This window comes from Sminthopsis crassicaudata, chromosome 4 (genome assembly GCF_048593235.1).
Source record: "Sminthopsis crassicaudata isolate SCR6 chromosome 4, ASM4859323v1, whole genome shotgun sequence".
NCBI classification, from domain to species: domain Eukaryota; kingdom Metazoa; phylum Chordata; class Mammalia; order Dasyuromorphia; family Dasyuridae; genus Sminthopsis; species Sminthopsis crassicaudata.
This window is the reverse complement of record NC_133620.1, coordinates 112,674,611-112,696,387: the sequence shown is the minus strand read 5'-3', so window position 1 is coordinate 112,696,387 and position 21,777 is coordinate 112,674,611. Positions and strand designations below refer to the sequence as shown.

Here is a 21,777-nt window from a genome sequence, read left to right as displayed (position 1 = left end):
GGTCACATAGTTTAATCTGTATCTGAGGACCAATGCCATCTACATCATTACTACAAAGGTTCAATCAGATTGTACTTAAAAACATTTAGTGATGGGTAAGCTCAGTTTAAAGGGCAGCTAGATAGTGCAGTAGACAGAGTGGACCTAGAGTCAAGAAGATTTCAGTTTATTACTGGCCTCAGACTCTTGCAAGTCACTAATCATGCTCTGCCTCAGTTGAGGCAACACCTATTTTTCAGGATTATTGTGAAGATCAAATTAGACATTTAGCACAGTGTCTGGCACATAGTAAAGTACCTAAAAAATGCTTGTTTCATTTCCTTTCTGCTAGCCTAGGATGGTAAAAAAATGTTCACTAAGACAATTGTCCAACTATTTTTCCCTATCCTATACTTTTTTAACTGATTGAAATTTTTGAAGTCAAATTTTAATATGTTTATTTTATTTTTTAAACAAATTTTATCTTAGACTTAACAGCTTGTACTGGTCTGTAATGATCTTTTCAAATCCTGAATCTATTATTTAGGCAGCTAGTTGGTATGTGGATAGAGCTGAAGAAAAATTAAAAACACTAGAGTTCAAACCTTGCCTCAAACACATACTAGCTGTGTGACTCTATGCAACTCATTGCAACTTAATTTGGTTTCAGTTTCCTTATCTATAAAATGGGGTAATAATAGCATCTAGTTCATAGGGTTATTTTGGGATTCAACAAGTGGTGATCCAACCTCCCTTTTAAAGACCTCCAATGGGAAAAAAAGTTTCCCATGACATCTAGCCTAAAACCTTCTTATTTAGAACTTCCCATTGCTCCCCGATCTATCCTGTGATGGAGAGAACATCTCATTCCTTTTCCACATTGTATCTCTGCAAATACTTGAATATAGCTATTCTGTCACCTCTGTTTTCTCTTTTTCTTCTTAAACAACCCCATCGCCTTCCACTGATTTTATTTGACATAGCCTCAAAGCCCTGCGTCATTGAGGTTATTCTCCTATGGATCATTTCCCATTTGTCAATTTCTTTCCAAGAAACTTCTATATAATCCTATACAATCCTGATGAGAGTTGCTAAAGGCAGAGTACAATGATGCCATCTTCTCCTTTTTCATGGTCTCCATCACAGTCCCATTAAATATAGACTGATAATCCACCTAAAGATTAGCTTATGCCTTCCAGTTTTGCATTACTTGACATTTTACAGTTATGCCCACTTCTGCAGTCATAAAATTGGCAAGTAGTAGAATGAAGATTTGAATCCAGCTTTCCCCTGATTTCAGGTTCTCATGCTCTTTCTATTATAACATGTTGCCTCGTTTATAAAAATTGCTGACAATGTTAAATTGAACAAAGTCAAGGATATTGTATTTGGAAATGCCACTGGTGGTCTCTCTCCAGGTTTCTGTTAATTAGTTAATTGCTATTTTATGGAGCCAGTTGTTTAATTCTGAATACTATATTGTCATACTACATGCAGTTACTAATGGGTACCGGTGAACAGAACTATTTTTTGCTTTCTTTTAATATGTGACAAATTATTGAAGTTAAATGGATACTTAACAATTCCATTATTAGAGGAAAAAGTAGCCTATTTTATACCTGCTTTTTGAAGTTCTATTCTTTGTTGAACTGTTTTGTATGCCCTTGACTGACTCCCTTTCTTGTGCTCTCTGTAGAGACATTATGGAAGTTTTCTCTGGAGAATTACTCTATTTGCACATCCAGACAGAATGCCGTTGCCCTGTCAGCCACCCGAGAGTCCATCCTTTGGTGCAGCGGTACTGCCTCCCTAATGATGCAGATGACACAACCAATGATAGAGTTTTGAGGCTGAATCCTGAAGCTCATCCTCTCTCTTACATCAATGATAATGATATTGGGACTACGTGGATTTCTCATGTATTTAGAAACATGACTGAACTTGAAAATGGAGTGGCTATTACAATAGATTTGGAAAATGGACAGTATCAGGTAATTAAATGAACTTTTCTGCTTGTATCAATAGCATCTGGGAATAGAATTGGGCAAATGAGCACCTGATTCATTAAAAACAAACAAACAAAAAAAAAAAAACCTCCCAAAAATAAGACTTAAAAATTAAAAGGTTCTGTAGGAATATAATGGCTTCATTTTTAGAAATATTTTATATTCAAAACCTATATTATAAAAAGAGTACTTGATATTTATAGAAAGTTTTAAGCTTAAGTACGCCCTGTCTCAGTTACACCCAAGGTCAGAATACTTGTATAGGTTATCATGTATTCAGAGTTAGGACTTGAGACCATAACACTAGGATACTACATCAAATCAGATCAAATGACATTAATTCAAAGGTAAGAAAGCAGTAATATTATAATAAAATAACAAAGTAAATAACAATGAATTAAATCAAGTGATTAGTAAACACTATTTACATTGCCCTTTCTCCTGTCCTCTGAGGAATGCTAGTTAACTCCTGATTTAATTCTTTTGTATCTTCAGCATAGTAGGGATACATGAAATCAAAACTGTACTTCCAGTAATTTATAATCCAAAGTTATTTTCTTTACTGTGCTGCAAGTATCATTAATTTGGCAATTAGGGGATTCAGTAGATAAAACACTGCACCTGGAGTCAGGAAAGACTGAATTTAAATCCTGTCCCAACTTACTAGTTGTATGATCCAGAGCAAGTTACTTAACTGTTTTCTTATCTATAAAATATGGATTCTTAACATCACCTGAGTTTAAAAATAAATTGAGATATTTATAAAAGGCTTTGTAAACCTTGAGTGCTGTATAAATGCTAGCTATCACTGTTCTTATTGTTAAAGAGTATTGGCTCCTTGGAGGCTAAAGAAAAACTGAAATCTCTTGCCACAGCTCTCCTAGTCATTATTATATTTCAGATAGAATACCAGAGTCTGATTGTCATGGATAGATTGGTGCCATTTGCTTTTATAATATGGATTTCCTTTTATTCTATCTTCTATATCCACTCATCCTGCTCACAGACCTGTCACCCCTCCCTCTGTCAGCCATAATTCTACTGTTTATATCTCTATCATTGATGTCAGATGCACATGTGATACACTTGCATAACTTTCTCATGCACCCAGAATGTGCTTCAGGTAATGCTATTTCACTTCAGCTTTATGTACATATTTCTGAGAATATATCTCAATAAATAAGGATTATGGAAAATGGAGACCATTCTCAGTAATTATAATCTATTTCTACCATATATAATTCTCATTTGTTCTTTTAACAACTCCATATGATAAGTAAGGAAGATTTGATTTTCATTTTACAGACAAAGAAACTGAGACTTGAAGAAAAGTACTTAGCCAAGATTATTCAGCAAGTTATTTATGAAATATTGAAAAGAATTTCATTTAGTTTGAAGTTTTAGTGGACTAATTCAGTGAAGTACTTAATCCAAAAGACCACTTAATAAAAATAGCTTCAAATACACTTATTTGTTATTTGTACTTGGTTTGGTAGAAAGAACACTGGATTTGGGTTTAAGATACCTGGAGTTCAGTTCCCAGCTCTTCTTCTAACTTGTGGCTAATTAGATATATTTTTGGACTTCAGTTTCCTTATTTAGAAAGTGAAGAAATCTACATTGTATTAAGGTCCTTTCTCTTTTTAATATTCTTTGATTGCAAATATGAATTTACTGTGTTAGGTTTCCCTTTGGATTCTCTTTGAGGACCTTAGCACTGTAGGTGCTTAATAAATTTTTGTTGACTGATCAAGATAAGAACCACATGTAACCAATAGACTTGATAGTTCTTAAATATTTGAAGTCATTGGCTATAATTGAGATATAATGGATGAAGATAATAAGCTTGATTTATACTGATGTACCAGACTTAGACATTTGCTGTAATGTTTAATATACTTTTCTTTTACAGGTTTTTTACATTGTTATTCAGTTCTTTAGTCCACAACCAACAGGAATCCGAATACAAAGGAAAAAGATGGACCACTTAGACTGGGAAGATTGGCAATATTTTGCTAAAAACTGCAGTGATTTTGGAATGAAAAACAATGGTCATTTGAAAGATCCTGACTCTGTCAACTGCCTTCAGCTTCCTAGGTATGAAAAACAAAATAAAACAAAACAAAAATTGTTGATTTATTTTTATTATATGCTGATTTTTTGGGTGGAGGGGCAGCTAGGTTATATAAAGGATAGAGTACATGATTTTAAAAGTGACTTCAGATACTAGCTGTATGGCCTAAGGTCAATTATTTAATCTGTTTGCCTCAGTTTCCTTATCTGTAAAATGGGCATAATATCACCTACCTCCTGGGGTTGTTGGAGATAAAATGAGATAATAATTGTAAAGCACTTAGCACTGTACCTGGTGCTTAGTAAGCACTATTTAAATGTTGTTGTTGTTATTTCTAATTGGTATTGCTGAACATAGCTTAGAACTACAAAAGATTTAGGTAAATGTGACTGAAACAAATTTGGTCATGTGACACTTAGAGACATGAAAAAATTCATATGTCTTTGTATAGAAATCCTGGAAAAATTGAATATCTCTAACTTGGAGAAAAATTTAGGGAATCAGCACAAAATATAGGAAATTAAGATCATTTAAAATAGAAAATCACTCTGCGTGACATGTTAATGTCAATATAATTTCATATTTAATATTTCATAGGGGAAACTTGATAGCAAGAAAATGGTTTTATGGAACTTCCACATTATGTGGAATATCAGAGTACCATGAAACATAGCTTGAGAAATGGTTATTTATGTTATAGGAGCCATAGACTCTATTAAGACCTAGTTCATCTCTCTTTTGTAAGAAAGACCCTAAGCAAACATTGTCAACAAATTGAGCTCTCAAAGGAGATTTGTATATCTTTTATCATTAACATGATTTAGTACTTTACAGTCCAGTGTTTGAACATTCAGTCATATTTCCCCACTTCCGATAAGGTTTTTATCATACTTACAAGAAATATATTTCTAGGGTACCAGAAGGGCAATCCTATCACTAATGTAGGTCACAACTCCTCTACACTTTATTAGCTGGTTTTTATGGGTTTTTGTGGTCAATTTTCTGGGGATGAGTCTCATAGAATTTAGTTGGCTGGTTTTTAGATGACAGGTACACAGCCCTTTATAGTAGCAATACTTGAAACTTCTTCAGCTTAATAGAACCTTCCAGAATTAGAGTACTTCACTTGTGCTCCACTGCTATATCCTTTAAGGATCTATGGTTATTTTTGATACATGATAAAGCACTGGAATAAAATGTAAGTCATAACACCTGGATTTTCAGATTAATTATCAAAAACTGAGACAGAAAAGACTGACTTAAACATGGAGAAATTTCTATGAGCTGATCACAAAATAAGGTAAAGCCTTTGAAATCTCAGCCAAAATATGATGCTTGATAAATGGGCACTATGGATTTGGCTGCTAAAACAAAATAAATATTCCTAATTATTAAGGTAGTAAAGACAAATGTGGGGGAAAAAAAAAAAACTACTTTCGTTTTCCTTTCTTGAAGATGAAATCATGACCCTGAAAAACTTTCTAAAGTCTCCTATTTGATTTGAATATGAAATATTTAGAATATCTGTAGGTTTCAAGTGCTAAGAATTCAAAGCTTCTCTTGATATTATATAACTATTTCCTCTAGGTTGCATGTTTTATTTTTCACAAAGCAGAAAGGAGGTTTTCAATATTTTTGAATTTCTTTCACCTACAGTTTTACTCCATACTCTCGTGGTAACATCACATTTAGTATCTTGACACCCGAACCAAATCATCGACCTGGATATAATAATTTCTATAAGAATCCTTCTCTCCAAGAATTTGTAAAAGCCACACAAATAAGGATTCATCTGCTTGGTCAGTATCATACAACTGAGTCTTCTGTTAACTTCAGGCATAGATACTATGGAGTGAATGAAATTACCATCAGTGGCAGGTAATATTCATTGAAACTATCTGTATTAGTTTGTAGCTATGATTATGAACTACAATTTCAATGAAAGTTTGTGTTTAGACTATATAGAAATAATTAAGATTGGTAGTACTTAAATCTCAGATTCTACCTGTTCAGTCTTATTAACTTTAGCCCTAGATATTCATTTTGCTAGAAGTTCTCTGGGAATCCTTTTATAATACTGATGTAGCATATCTTGAACTCTAGAGTTGTTTCTCTCTTTGACTACTTGTAATTAGGCAAACATCTAATTTCTTATCTTAATAATATCTTGTCATGTCTATTTGTCTTTGACTTAACTACTTCCATGATCACCTTCCCCTGTTTAAAATCTTTAAATTTTTCTTCTATTCCTTCTATTCCTTATATGTTTTTGCTTGAATACTTCTCCTCCTTATTCATTCTCCAGTTAATTTCTCCACACATTGAATCCCTAATGACTATCAGACACTGGTTCTAAAAACCAAACTTTTTGAAGTTGAGACTATTTCCCGCCACAAGGATGTTTTGTGATTTGTTTTCTATGGATTCATTTTGGTCCAGTGTAAATGAATTTGACATCATAAATTTCATTTGGGAATGATTTATTTTACCTTTTACTTTGTAGTAACCAAGTCAAAGATGGCTAGTTATTGCTGCTGTTTTTTTTTTTTTTTTTTTTTTTTTTTTTTAAAGAACCACTGGAATTTAAAATTCATTGTAAAAGTGGAAAACATCCTTAAGGAAAGTTAACAATCAGCTATGATTTTCATCTGGAAATGACTGGATACAGGGAGTTTCTTCCACTGCAGTTAAACTGGGGTTTGAACCTTTTTCTTGGAGTCAAAAGGCATGGATTCTATTTCTGAAGCTGAAGGTGTCACTAACTCACTTTATGACTGAGGGAAATTAAATTTCTTCTTTGGCCTTCTTTCTCCTTTGTTAAATAAGAAACTTTAAATCACATATTTACTACAAGATGTCAGTGCCAGCCTCCTTTTAAGGCTAGTTAGGTCAGTAAACTCCCCATTTTATCTGCCAGAGACACATTGAGACATAATTTCTCATTCTGTGCTCTCAGAGGATAGAGACAGATATTTTTCCTGGATTCAGGGTGTGGAAATTTGGACAATCCTAGCAGATTATATGGGGCAATTAGGTGACACAGTGTACCAGGTTTGGAGTTGGGAAGACAACTTTCTGAGTTTAAATTGGGCTTCAGATTTGTGAATCTGAAATAATTTGTCCCTGTTTGCCTCAGTTTCCTCATCTATACAATGAGCTAGAGAAGGAAATGGCAATTCACTCCAATATTTTTGTTAAAAAAACTCCTAATGGAATCATGAAGAGTCAGACATAACCGAAAACAACTAACTGACCAAGAAAAATAGCAGATTATGTGCATGTCCAAATTCTCAAGTTAATTGTAAGATAAAACAATAAAATCCAAAAGAGGCTGTAACAGAATTGAAAAGGAATAATTGTAGCAGGGGTCAAACTCAGAATATGAGACTTGGTTTCCTGTAGAAAAATACTCCTTGGTATTTTATTCTAGAGGGTTTGCAAAGGGAACAATCTGATGATCCTTGAGAGATTTATAACTTTCTCAATATAATTAAGGATAATCACACTTCAAATTACATCAAATAAAACAAAGCAGTTGCAAAAAAAAAAAAAAAAAAAAAAAAAAAAAAAAAAAAAAAAAACTTGTGAAAGAATTTTTGTTGAAAAGGAAAAAAAAATCAAACAAAAACATAACTTCTGGATGGTTCCTTTATTATTTATGTTAATAGCATGTTGTTGCCTTATAAATAATATGTAAATTTAATAATGGAATAATCTCCAAAGGTGCATGGGATAAATAGAATAGACAAATGTTATTATTTAATTTGATATCGAATATGTATATATATATATATATATATATGTTACATATATATATATATATATATCTAATTGTGGAGACCTCTCATATATAGTGTAATTCAATTGAATGATTCTAATAGGTATTTTTACCTGCTTAAAATGCTTATTTAAGTGTGGTGATGTGATTTAGTGATGGATTCCATAGAGATGTTCTCACCTGATAGAGGCATTAGGTATTTAGTTTTCAACTAGTTACTTGAATGGGATAAAATGACTGATTATTACCTGATTGACCATTCCCTAAATTATCTCCTAAGTTAATATATAGTATCTATATCTAGATATATCATTTATAGCTGTATGCTCCAGAGAGAAAAGGAGGGGAATAAGGAAGAAGAAAAAAGGGGGAAAGGAATAGCATGCTGCTTGACATGTATAGAGACTGGGTTTGAAGTCAGGAATAATTGAATTAAAAATCAGTTTTTGATACTCAAAAACTCTAGTCAAGTAACTAAGCCTTTGTTTGCCTCAGGAAGCCTCCTAAGATTTATCGATTAAGTGGCTATTTATATTGATGGAGAGAGTTTTCATATTGAGAATTCCTTACACGGATGGAAACAGATTATATGTATGTTTATTATATGTAAATGTAACATTTTTGTAATTTGACTAACTTAATAATGGAATAAACTTGCCTTCACTTGACCCTGTGTTTTCTATCTTCCCATACAAAATGAAGATGAAAATTAGGGCACTCACCAAATATTGAGATAATTTGAGCAATGTAATTTGGATGATTCTTTTTGTATAGCATTCAATCCACTTCATTATGTGGGAACATAGACAGAGTTTGAACTAGATTTAAAGTTGTATTGATTTTTACTGGCAATCATATAATGTTTCTGTTCACAGATGTAATTGTCATGGTCATGCCAATGACTGTGACATGGCTAGCAAACCTTATCGATGCCTCTGCTCTCAGGATAGCTACACCGAAGGACGGAATGTGAGTTTTCTCTTTTGTAAATAGAATGATCTTTATGCTTTAGTTAATTTCTAATAGAAATTCAACATATTTTCCTGTATCTGAATATAAAGCGAAAATGATTGCATGTGAACCCAAAATAGATTTTTTTTCATTAAAATATTTAAAAATTTTGAAACCATTTACAGTTTTTGATTCCCTTGATTTCTTGTACATCTTGTAGAAGAAAAAAATAAGACTTATTAAAGAGAAAAAGGAAATATGTATAAATTTGTTTGCTATGTTAAGTATTTTAATGTTTTAATAAATTCAAAGCAGGTGCCACTGGAAATAAAATCTGAATGTATTTCTTTTGTTGTTGTCTGCTTTATTGTCATCATGTATTTTTGCTTTTAAGACTGTTACTGTGTGGCCAGATAAGCATGGCTGTATTATAAGCCATAGACAAAATTAAATGAGATAGGAATGATTCTTGCCTTTAAAACATTTCTTCTTTAAGAAGCCAGAGATTCTAACTGTAAAGAGGACTATGAACTAATTTTATTCAGGCAAAGCTTTTTTTTTTTTTTAAATCATTTTACTTTTTTTGCTCATTATGCAAATTTTAAGTGGTTATTTTATCATGCAATTAATCCCTATCATTCCACAATGATAGGATATGTAATCCTTTTTGAACATGTCATAGTTGTCTTCTTCTTCATCATCATCATCATCATCATCATCATCATCATCATCATCATCGTCATCCCAATGTTTATTAATGTTTTGAACTAAGCACTATATCAAGAAACAAAATTGGTCCCTGCCCTCAAGGAGCTTTTAATGTAGTTGGGAGGAAATAGGACACAAATGTAATATACATAGATTAAACTTCTCATTCTTCCTTTGCTTCAGTGGAGACAAAAAATCTAAAAAGAGACATTCTTAAAGTAAGAAAATCTGATTTCTTTTCACTGGTTTCATTAAAGGAGCATATTACAGAAATAAGAAGACTTCATTTGTTGTCCAAAAGATTCAACTTCAAATACAGGCTCTTCTACTTACTAATGCTACAACAATCTTTTTTGGCCTTACTTCTCAAATTTGTAAAATAAAGATCCTGGGCTAGGCTGTAAAATTTAAGAGATTAAGAAGAGACCTATGAGGGATAATCAAAGACTAAAATAGTCCCCCTTATTGATATAGTTTTGTGAAATATGATTCATCTTAGAATATTTCTAGGTAAATCTCTTGTTCAATGCTAAGGTGATATAATGATATGAACATTTGACATACTGGTTAGAATCCTAGATTTGGAATTTATCTTATCAGGTAATTTGGCTTTTATGTCTTTCTCTAAAGAATACTGTAGCGGAACTATCAAGACAGATAGTTATCTATTCTATTTATACTTAAGTATATTAGATATAGAGATGCAGTTTTCATTAAGACTATTTATGTATATATATACATACACACATTGATCAGAATCTTTTATGGCTCAAGTTCTACTGCTGTTAGTACTTATAACACATGGAGCTATATGAGAATCGTGTATAACATCAATTCCTAATAATTTTCTTTAAAAGATATCCCTATTGTGTTTGTCATATTTGCTCATTTCTCTTTTATTCATTTCAGATAACTACCAGGCTTTATTGTTTTGTTGTTGTTAAGTTATTTTTCAGTCATGTCTGATTTTGTGTGTGACCCCAATTGGAGGTTTCTTGCCAAAGATCTGGTAACAGTTTGCTGTTTCCTTCTCCAGTTGATTTTACATATGAGGTAAACAAGACAAACCAGGTTAAATGACTTGCCCAGGGTCATATAGCTTATACATTTCTGAAGCTATATTTGAATGCAGGAAGATGAGTTTTCTTAGTTCCAAGCCTAATGCTCTATCCCACAGTGCCATTTACTTGCCCCTTCTCCCAAGACTATTGCTTGAAGACAAATAAAATACAGAGCCTTATTTATATTTCATACCTTAAAAGTTTTAATGCTGATGTAACTAAAGGTTATAAATATACTATGCAAATCATACTTTAAAAAAATCAAAGTCCAGTGTCATATTAGCTTTTAAAATAATATCACTATGATGATGATGACATATTTACCTTGTTTTTTCTGACTCCCAGATCATATTCAGTTGTAGTGGTATCTAGGTAGTCATTCCTGTTTCACTTCCTCTTGCATTGTTGATTATTATTAATTTCTTCTATGGAAGAATGTGCTCTTCTTGCTCATTTGTATTTTCTATTTTTTTTAATTCCATTTTTTCCAACATACTAAACCATATAGTTAGGATTTGGTAAGTAACAAATATTTGTGAACTTATTAGTAAATGCCTATTGCCTGCTTGATTTGTTTTACCAACTTTTGGGTGATGAACCTTTCTGAACTTAGACTGGTCTTTGGATGACTACATAGCACTGGTCTGGTGCATAGACTCCTTTCAAAATTATGGAAATGGAAATTATTTCCAAAATTATGGAAAAACTTGGACTTTTCAGTTTTAAAAATATATCAGTCAATTAATATGAATATATATATATATTTTTTTTTTGTTTTCCATCTCCCCTTTATATTGCAACTGGAGAAAAAAAAAAGGAAAAACAAAACCCTTATAACAAATTTGTATAGCCAAGAAAAACAAACTCCTACATTGGCCACGTCCAAAAACATCTATTATTCTTCATCTTTAGTTCATTACTTCTTTGCCAAGAGATCAATGTCAAACTTCTTCCTCTCAAATTCTGGTTAATTGCACTGATCATAGTTTTTAAGTCTTTCAAAGTTGTTAATTTTTACTAATTTGTCTTTATATTATAAAATTTTCTCTTTATTCTATTTGCTTCACTTTGCATTAGGTTATACAAGTCTTCCCATGTACTCTCAAATTGTCCTTTTTATTGCTTTTCACATCACCATAGTATACCTTTAAATTCCTATACTATCATTTGTTTAGCCATAAATTAGGGATAACTTTGAGAAGATAGGATCACCTCAGTACCATAAAGAAATTGGAATAGAGCTTTAGTAGAAGATACAGCTATAATACAAACTACAAGACTAAAGAAATTTTAAAAAGAAAAATTAATTTAGTCCATCAAATAGTTTTACATAAGAAATCATTAAAAAATGCTGTTTTAGTTTGTGAGAGCCAATCCAAAAAGTACCTATGATCTACAAATTCTAGTGCTAAAAGGCAGGGATATATAAAGTGGAAAACAATGTTTACCTTCAAGGAATTTTTGTGTTCCTTGGTGAAAGGAATTACAGGTAAGTGTGGCCTGATAATTTGAAGAGAAAGAGCAAGAGAACTAGTTCCCCTTTCCCAATTTTCAATTAAAAGGCTTATATGTATATATATGTGTGTGTGTGTGTGTGTGTGTGTGTGTGTGTGTGTGTGTGTGTGTTTATGTACATTGTGTAGCAAGTGATGAGTTGGTGGAATTAGAAAATATGCAAAATATAGAAAATGTTTCCCATCCCAGAGAAACAGAGGATAAACAACCATAGTACATGTCTGACATAAATGCATATAAATGTATAGGTGTACATATCTGTATGAGTGTATATATATATATATATATATGCATGTATGTGTAGATTATGCATATATGTGTTTGTGTCAATGTATATACATATACACAGCCTTCTAGAGAATACTAACTATTAAGAAGATCAAGAAATACTTCTGAAAGAGGTATCTTGGAAGGAAGTTAGAAATTCTAAGAGGGGATGGGGGAATGCATTTTCAAAATGAATTCAGGTTGTTCAAAGAGAAAGTTGTGAGAGGTTGAAGTTTAGAGAATAGCAAACAGTTCACTTTGGTTGAAATGGAGAGTACAGAAAATAGAATGATATGAAATAAACCTGGTCAATATAATAAAAATGATAATTTTACCAAATTAATCTATGTGATACCATTCCAAATAAATTAATAAAAAAAAACCTTATCTTACTGAGTTGGAAAAAAAATAACAGTTCAATTAGGAGAACAAAATGGTTGGATACATCAAAGAAATCAGGAGAAAAAAAGAAGTAAAGGAGGAAGAGGTAGTAATATTGGACCTTAATCCATGTTATAAAATGAGTTGAAGTGTAAAGGTTGTTGAAGTGTAAAAACAGATAAATTTTATTAAGGTAAAAGTTGCTTTTATAAATAAAACCTGTATATCCAAGAAGAGAAAGAATATAGAAAAATGGGAGAAAAATTCAAATAGAATGAATTGGTTTGGAATGTTGCTGTGGTCTAAGAAATGATGAACTGGTTGACTTAGGAAAACATGGAAATACTTGGTCATATGAAAGCAGATGCCATCCATCTCCAGAGAAATGAAATGGATAACAAGAGGAAATAAGTATGTTTAGTTTTATATATATATATATATATGTGTGTGTGTGTGTGTGTGTGTGTGTGTGTGTGTGTATGAGGGTATATATGTATATATTTATAAAAGTCAATGTTGTATATATAGTTATTTATGTATATATACATATATGTGTGTATTCATCTATCCATCTAATTGTAGCAGTGGAAATACAGTAAGAAATGTATAGAACAAAAGAAAATCCACAAGGAAGCAAATAAAAGTGAGGCAGTTTTGAAAACATAAGAAGTCATTAAGAAATGCTGTTTTAGTTTGTAAGAACCAATCCAAAAAGTACCTATGTTATACAAATTCTAGTGTTATACTATACATCATATAAAGAATACATGCCTTTCTAGAGAGAGAGGAAGAGAGGGGGGGAGAGATGGGGGGGACAGAGAGAGAGAAAGAGAGAGAGAGAGAGAGAGAGAGAGAGAGAGAGAGAGAGAGAGAGAGAGAGAGAGAGAGAGAGAGAGAGAGAGAGAGAGGAAGAGAGGGGGGGGAGAGATGGGGGGGACAGAGAGAGAGAAAGAGAGAGAGAGAGAGAGAGAGAGAGAGAGAGAGAGAGAGAGAGAGAGAGAGAGAGAGAGAGAGAGAGAGGAGAAGAGAAGAGAAGAGAAGAGAAGAGGAGAGGAGAGGAGAGAAGAGAAGAGAAGAGAAGAGAAGAGAAGAGAAGAGAAGAGAAGAGAAGAGAAGAGAAGAGAAGAGAAGAGAAGAGAAGAGAAGAGAAGAGAGAGGGGAGAGAGAGAGAGAGACTCCATGCCTTTGCAGTGGTGGTTTTCCATATCTGGAAATCTTTTCCTGTTAGCTTTTTTCAAGACTCAGCCCAAATACCATCTTTCGTAGAGAACTTTTCATTGTTTTCTGGTCTCCTCAGTTTCTAGTATCATCCCTATGAGACTATCTTCCATCTACTGTGTTTATATCTTGTATAATTTAGTTTTTAACATCTTCTCTATTAGAATTTGAACTTTGAGGTCAGAGAGAATGGATCTGCCTTTCTTTATATTCTTGGCATTTAGTAATCTTACACTTGATAAAGCATATAATAAATATTTATTGACTGATTGGTGTGGGGCTTATAAGACTGGGGTTGGATCTGGGAAGTATTATGTTCAGATCTCAAATCTGACATTTACTGATGCTCAGCAAATAATTTAACTTCTACATACTTTAGTCAGTTCTCTACTATATGTCTATGAAGTCATAACTTGATTGTAACATGTACTGGTAGAGAGAGTTTCATGGTTTTAAAAAAATTCACAGATCATTCTTGGGTTCATTTGCTATTTAAGAATAGATTAATCTGAACTATAACCTCCATAATTTAAATCACTTATCTATTTGTCTTTTGGTTGTTGGTATATAGATCCATTACCTAATGCTATTTGGGGGCCTATCATGGCTCACACACTTAACTGAGACAATAAGTTTAAATTATTTTTAAAATATTAAGCTTTAAAATAAACCATCCATTTCCTATTGGAACTAGTGGTTCTTTTTAAAGACCTGGAAATAATCCAAAAAGAATGTCTTCAATTTCACAGTATTCTGCTAACCATTAATAATATTACTCAATAAACAGGACTTTTGTGAATTATATTACAGCCATTTGGCAAACAGTTGAAAACGTAAGCCTTGAGAATATGCCAGTTCTTGGCAATTGTTCGTAAGAGAAAGTATATTCGGCGGAAGTGAAAATGAATGAAGAAGGGGGGGGGAAGGGTAGAATCCAGCAGTATACATGTATCATTATCTATATTCTGGGAATAGTTTTCTTAAAAGTGAAACTTGTTTACCTTCAGAAAGTTAATTAATAGGCAGAATAGTGAATTAATTCACTCTGAGTATAGTCAAAAGAATTCAAATCAATCTTCACTATTTCCACCCAGTTCTCTTCTACCCACTTCCCTTCCTCCAGCCAAAAATCTAAACAATTTCCAAAGCTAGTCCCAGTTCTAAGATAAATAAAAACTCTCCTCTAATCATATTTCAATAAATTTTCACGGGAGTCTCAATGACTCTCCTCAGTGTTTTTATAATATTATATTAAATGTAAGACATTGGACAGTATATAATATACAGGGCAAAGAACATTGATCCATTCTTTTTCTTTTGGAATTTTAAATACTTTACATTTATCATATGTCTGCATATTACAGAAAATGTAAGACAAACATTGCCTTATTAATAAGGCATCTTAAGAGTTTTTGATAAATTTATTTTGAATTGATTATAGTAAAGAAATAAGAATAATTGAAGGAATGGCTGAAATATTTGCTGAATCTATTTTAGAAATAGCTCAATTTGGCCAAGAAATACTAAATGATTTTCTATGCCCATTTAGTATGAAGGGAATTAAAGCAAAATTAGCATTTATAGACCTTTTTATATTTGAATTATTTCAGAGCATTAGATTTCTCTGTCTCTGTTTCTCTAGATTTCTTTCTTTCTCTCCTCTCTTCTCCTCTTTCTTCCCATTGTTTTCCTTTCCTCTTTTCCCTTCCCATAATCCTTCTCTCCCTTTTCCTTCTCTTCTACCACCCCTTCACTCTTTCTTTCCTCTCTTTAAGTCTCCCTCTTCATCCCTTTCTTCATTTCTTCTCTTTTCATCTTTCCCCCCTTTCTGCTATTTTTCTTTTTTTTTCTTTTTCCCCTAGTGATTTACTTCTATATCTATTTAAAGCTAAGCAGCTAGATAGCACAGTGGATAGAGCATAAGGTATAGCCTAAAGGCCTGACTTATTTGGCCTCAGATACTTTACTAGCTAGGTGATTATGGGAAAATTATCTAACCTCTGTTTGTGTCATTTTCCTCATCTGTAAAATGGGGATAATAATGACAACAATCTTCTGTAGTTGTTGCAGGGATAAAATGAAGTAATTGTTATAAAGCACTTAGCACAGTTCCTTGGGGCAGTGTAACTGTTGTTATTATTTCTCCTCTCTTTGTATCTTGCTGTAAATCTCTATCTTTTTTTTTTTTTTTTTTTGACTGGAAAAAAGTATGAGGGAAGAAAAAACAATAAAATTGTATTTGAGATGAAGCACTTGTTTATAAACTGACATTACTCTTTGTAAAGTAGTTTCATTCCCATGTTTAAGACTAATCCTTATTAATTTCTTTCTCTAAGTTTGGACTTAGAGAAAGGAAGGTGTGGGGGAGCTTACAGTCTTGGGCTGTCTTGTCTTCCTTCTATCTCTGTTGCCTTTAAGAGGCTTCTGGCCAAGTGTGATGCAATGATCAGTACATTAGCCAAGCAGTGCCACTTTGCTGGCTCCTTAATGATTCTTTCATCATTTTGTGACATCATTACCTGCAAGGGTGGCCAAGCCTTCACAGAGCAATTTATTAGTACCCATGAATAGTTTCTCTTTTATTCTCTGGCTCTGATTTGTGACCCTTTTATAACATTAATCACAGCTCTTATGAATTAACTACAATCAAACTCTCAGTATGCATTATTGTTAGTATTATAGGTAGCAGAGCTAGCTTAAAGCATTTCATACAATAAACCTTCCTACTATTCAATAATCTGAATTGTGCCAACAAATTCTTAGTATGTTATCTCATAGATCCAAAATATGAGAAAGTGATTAAACATCATTATGTTTCTTATATGTTAGGTTTTTTAATGCTCCTTATCTTAATCCTTAAATTTCATAAAATATTACACTTTTAAAACTGTTTTATTTTCAATTGTAATAATTGACATATTTAGTAGCTATGAATTAATTGAAAATTTGTCTTTGTATCTTGCTTTACTTCTACAAAACTAGCCCAAAGGTATCATGGCTAGACTATTGCCTATATGTAGTCTGAGTCAAGATTAAGAACTTCATCCTTTTCCTGCTAGATGATGAAATCACTCATCTTTGATAAGCACTCAAATTAGTTCCTTTTGCAAAATAAGGCTAAAGGCTATCAAAGTCATCTAAATTCCAATAGAGTGATGTTAAACTCTGAAATAATGGTGAGCTATGAGTACATCTTTACCAGGCTTTCCTACTCTTTGCACAGTCCAATGTTAATGCATTTTAAAGGGATTAAAGGAAGAGATTTTATAATATCTGGAAGTTCACCAAGGTCTAGAGTACCCTTTGTCTAGACTGACAACTTTAATTTTATAAAGGAACTGAGTCAGAGAATAATCATTAGATGGGAGTTAGTAAACCTGGCTAATTTGATGCATAAGGAAATCTTTGCAAATTAATTTTTTTAAAAAAAATTTAGACTCAGTTCAATTTAATTCCACAAACATTGATTAAGCATCTAATACTTAAAAGGTGTAATATGAAATAGGGGCATAAAAGCAAAAATAAAAGTCCTTGACCTCAAAGAACTTGCATTCTATTGGAAAATTAAAACATATTTGTATGTAAAGAAAAATAAGATAATCTTATTGGATGGGGGAAGGGAGACAGAGATGGAGAAACTCAATAGAAATATACACATACAGACCCAGAGACACACACAGAGATGGAAATAGAGACAAAAGGAAGAGCCAAATAGATAAAGAGACAGAAACACAGAAAGATGGAAATGCTACAGACATGGACTGCCACAGACCACAAGAGGCAAACACACACAGAGACAAAGAGATTGCCATGGAGAGACAGATAGACAAACATGGAGCAAGACAGAAAGAGAGATTAACACAAACACACAGAGAGTATGAACATATTTATTGAAATTAGGAATTAGGGAAAACTTTGTGCCAGGCATTATATTAAGCTTTGTTTGCCAGAAATGACACTGAACTGAGTAAAAAAAGATAAGTAGCCAGAAATGACACTGAACTGAGTAAAAAAAGATAAGTAGATAAGAATTTGGAATCTAAACATGATAAAATAAAGATATATGCTGAGTGTGTGTGTGTGTGTGTGTGTGTGTGTGTGTGTATCCTGATCACTGAAATCTCTCACAATATCTTGGGGCTTCCTGGCTAGATTCCTTTCTTATGGATCATACCTTAAACCCCAAAATAGATATAGAATAGAGTACTATGTGAAAAGATAAGAAGAATATAAAGAAGAAGCCAGTTTTGAAGAAATTTTGAATACTAAATAGAGCATGTCAGGTGGGAATAGCCTTTCCTTCAATCTTTCTGTTACAGTATTCTTGTTGCGTTCTCTTTTGCTTTCTTACTTCTGTCTGAACCTCTTTCCCTCACCCAGTTCTCCATCATCATCTTTTTAGGAGAGAGCCCAGAATCTCCTCTCTACTAGGACCCCATGGCTCACTCTGCTTCTCAATGGCAGTAACCAGTCCCTCCAGGCTTTAGTAATATTAATTCTTGGTTGAGTTAACTACAGTATGGTTAGAGAACAGTTAGTCCTTAGCATTTGCCTTTTTTTCTGCATCCTAAGATCCTTTGGGCCTTTACATTTGCCCTGTCCCTACCATTTAATCTATTGTTGAACTCTCAAAGAACTGCTGTCAGGTAGAATTTATCAAGCACCTACTCATTGGAGGGTGGATTGAGATGGAGAGAAGTTCAAGAAGGGAAGGCAACCAGCAGGCATGAGATGAGGAGGATCTGACTCAGAGGTAGAGACAGTGTCAAAGGAGAGAAGAAGGAGTCTATAAGAGATATTAGAAAAGTGGAAATAATAAGACTTAACCCCTGATTGGGAGTGAAAATGGGGGATGAGAGAGAATGAGGAGTTGAGAATAACACCTAGGGTGACTGGGAGAAGGAAGCTCTTGCTATTTGATGGACTGCTAAATCCTTAGAATGCCTGGATTTTTCCTTTTGTAGATGAATCTTCTATCTTGTTTTATCTACCTTAATTGCATACAGTATGAACTTCTTGAGAGTCAGTCTCTCAGACAGAGAGAGAGAGAGAGAGAGAGAGACAGGGACTGTCTTGCTTTTTAATTTTTATCTACAGTGCTTAGTACAGTGTTTGGCACATAAATGCTTAATAAATGGTTTATCATACATTTATTCATTCATTGATCCCAGAAGTAATACCTTTGTCTCCTTGAGACAAGGGATCGTTAATGAATCTGGCCTGCTTTCATATAAAAATGACTTCATTATTTAAATTATCAGGGACTCCTATGAACCTCCATATTTTATGATGTGAAAACTTGGGGAAAAAGTAAAAATTGGGCAATCTTTTTTTCTGGGTGTTTTTAGATAATTATAGAGGCTGTTTTGATTCAAGGTAATTTGACCTTAAATCTCATGAGTATAGTAACTGCAAATTTGTAAAAATAAAATTCACAATATAGACATATAAGAATATATCTGGAAATGCAAGCATGATGTTTAGGGAGGTGAATACAAGTAAATTAAACATATTATGTGTTGTTTAAGACAGGATTACAAGAGAAACATAAAAATTAATAATATATAGTTCCTCCCCTAAAAAAAGGGCAAGAAACTAGAACATAAGTGTGTAAGAGAAATGCAAATAAAGTATTATAAGAATTCGGAGATTGTTTTCAATAGTTGAAAAATCTAGATTTAAAGAACAGCTAAATTATAGGGTAGTTATTTACTTTAAAAATGGATTATGGATAGGCCTTTTCTTTTCTTTTAAAGCAAGCAACTTTAATGAATCTAACATGTTAAAAAATTGTAAAAAAATGAATTCACTAAGGACCTTTTAGGAACATATACATTTCAGGGCATATTGGCATATGTTATGGCTTAAAAAATGGTTGAATGACTGAAGCATGGAAGAAGCATGAAGAAATACATACATTTTCATAGAATTATGTAGAGTTATCATTGGTTAGCTTTGTATGTTTAACTAATCTTTACTGAATCCCTGATACATGCATAATTACATGCACTGAATTAGAGTATGGGTACTTAGAAGTAGAGAATGATTCTCATAAGTTGCAAATTATTATTCAATGACAAACCCCAATTACTTTAATGAAAAGTAGAATCTAGTGAAAATAAATGATGCTGGCAGGTAGTGGAAGTCTAAAAGGGATCCTTAATATTTTGCTAACAAGTCTTTCCTGTTAGAATACTTTATTCTCTTTGACTATAGAACTGTAATTTATTATTCTAGCAATTGGACAAGAAATGTAGACTAAACAAATCAACATTTCAGGACAAATTTAGTTAAGGATTATATTGAGAGACCTTAGTCCTTGAGACATAATGAAGGCCTCTGGGATAATAGCAATAACAACTAGCATTGAATAACATTTCATAATTTTTTTTTTTTTTTTTTTTTTATTTATTTTTTTTATTTTTTTATTTTTTATTATATATATATATATATATATATTTTATAATATTATCCCTTGTATTCATTTTTCCAATTTACCCCCCCTCCCTCTATTCCCTCCCCCCGACGACAGGCAATACCATACATTTTACATGTGTTACAATATAGTCTAGGTACAATACATGTGTGCGAATATCACTTTCTTGTTGCACAATAAACATTAGAATCCGAAGGTACATGCAACCTGGGCAGACAGATATTAGTGCTAACAATTTTCATTCCCCTCCCAGTGTTTCTTCTCTGGGTGCAGCTACCTCTGTCCATCATTGATCAACTGGAAGTGAGTTGGATCTTCTTTATGTTGAAGATTTCCACTTCCATCAGAATACATCCTCATACAGCATTGTTGTTGAAGTGTACAGTGATCTTCTGGTTCTGCTCATTTCACTCAGCATCAGTTGATTTAAGTCTCTCCAGGCCTCTCTATATTCCTCCTGCTGGTCATTTCTTACCGAGCAATAATATTCCATAACCTTCATATACCACAATTTACCCAACCATTCTCCAACTGATGGACATCCATTCATCCTCCAGTTTCTAGCTACAACAAAAAGAGCTGCCACAAACATTTTGGCACATATATGTCTCTTTCCGCTCTTTAGTATTTCTTTGGGATATAATCCCAGTAGTAGCGCTGCTGGGTCAAAGGGTATGCACAGTTTGATAACTTTTTGGGCATAATTCCAGATTGCTCTCCAGAATGGCTGGATTCTTTCACAACTCCACCAGCAATGTATTAGTGTCCCAGTTTCCCCACATCCCCTCCAACATTTGTCATTATTTGTTCCTGTCATCTTAGCCAATCTGACAGGTGTGTAGTGGTATCTCAGAGTGGTCTTAATTTGCATTTCTCTGATCAGTAGTGATTTGGAACACTCTTTCATGTGAGTGGATATAGTTTCAATTTCTTCCTCTGAGAATTGTCTGTTCATATCCTTTGACCATTTATCAATTGGAGAATGGTTCGGTTTCTTATAAATTTGGGTCAGTTCTCTATATATTTTGGAAATGAGACCTTTGTCAGAACCTTTGTTTTTAAAAATATTTTCCCAATTTGTTATTTCCCTTCTAATCTTGTTTGCATTAGTATTATTTGTACAGAAACTTTTTAGTTTGATGTAATCAAAATCTTCTATTTTGTGATCAATAATGATCTCTAGTTCTCCTCTGGTCATAAATTCCTTCCTCCTCCACAAGTCTGAGAGGTAGATTATCCTCTGTTCCTCCAATCTATTTATTATCTCCCTCTTTATGCCTAAATCATGGACCCATTTTGATCTTATCTTGGTATATGGTGTTAAGTGTGGATCCATATCTAATTTCTGCCATACTAATTTCCAGTTTTCCCAACAGTTTTTTCCGAATAATGAATTTTTATCC

At 32.9% G+C, this 21,777-nt stretch overlaps 1 protein-coding gene across 1 annotated transcript in view; it reads left to right on the top strand.

Moving 5' to 3' along the window:
• The window catches only part of USH2A (usherin), a 1,025,480-nt gene that overhangs the window by 100,948 nt on the left and 902,755 nt on the right, over window positions 1-21,777 (top strand). Inside the window, exons 5-8 of the mRNA XM_074264677.1 lie at window positions 1,676-1,970; window positions 3,898-4,082; window positions 5,716-5,937; window positions 8,713-8,806. Of these exons, the coding sequence (XP_074120778.1) occupies window positions 1,676-1,970; window positions 3,898-4,082; window positions 5,716-5,937; window positions 8,713-8,806 (796 nt within the window). The remainder of the gene's footprint in view (window positions 1-1,675; window positions 1,971-3,897; window positions 4,083-5,715; window positions 5,938-8,712; window positions 8,807-21,777) is intronic.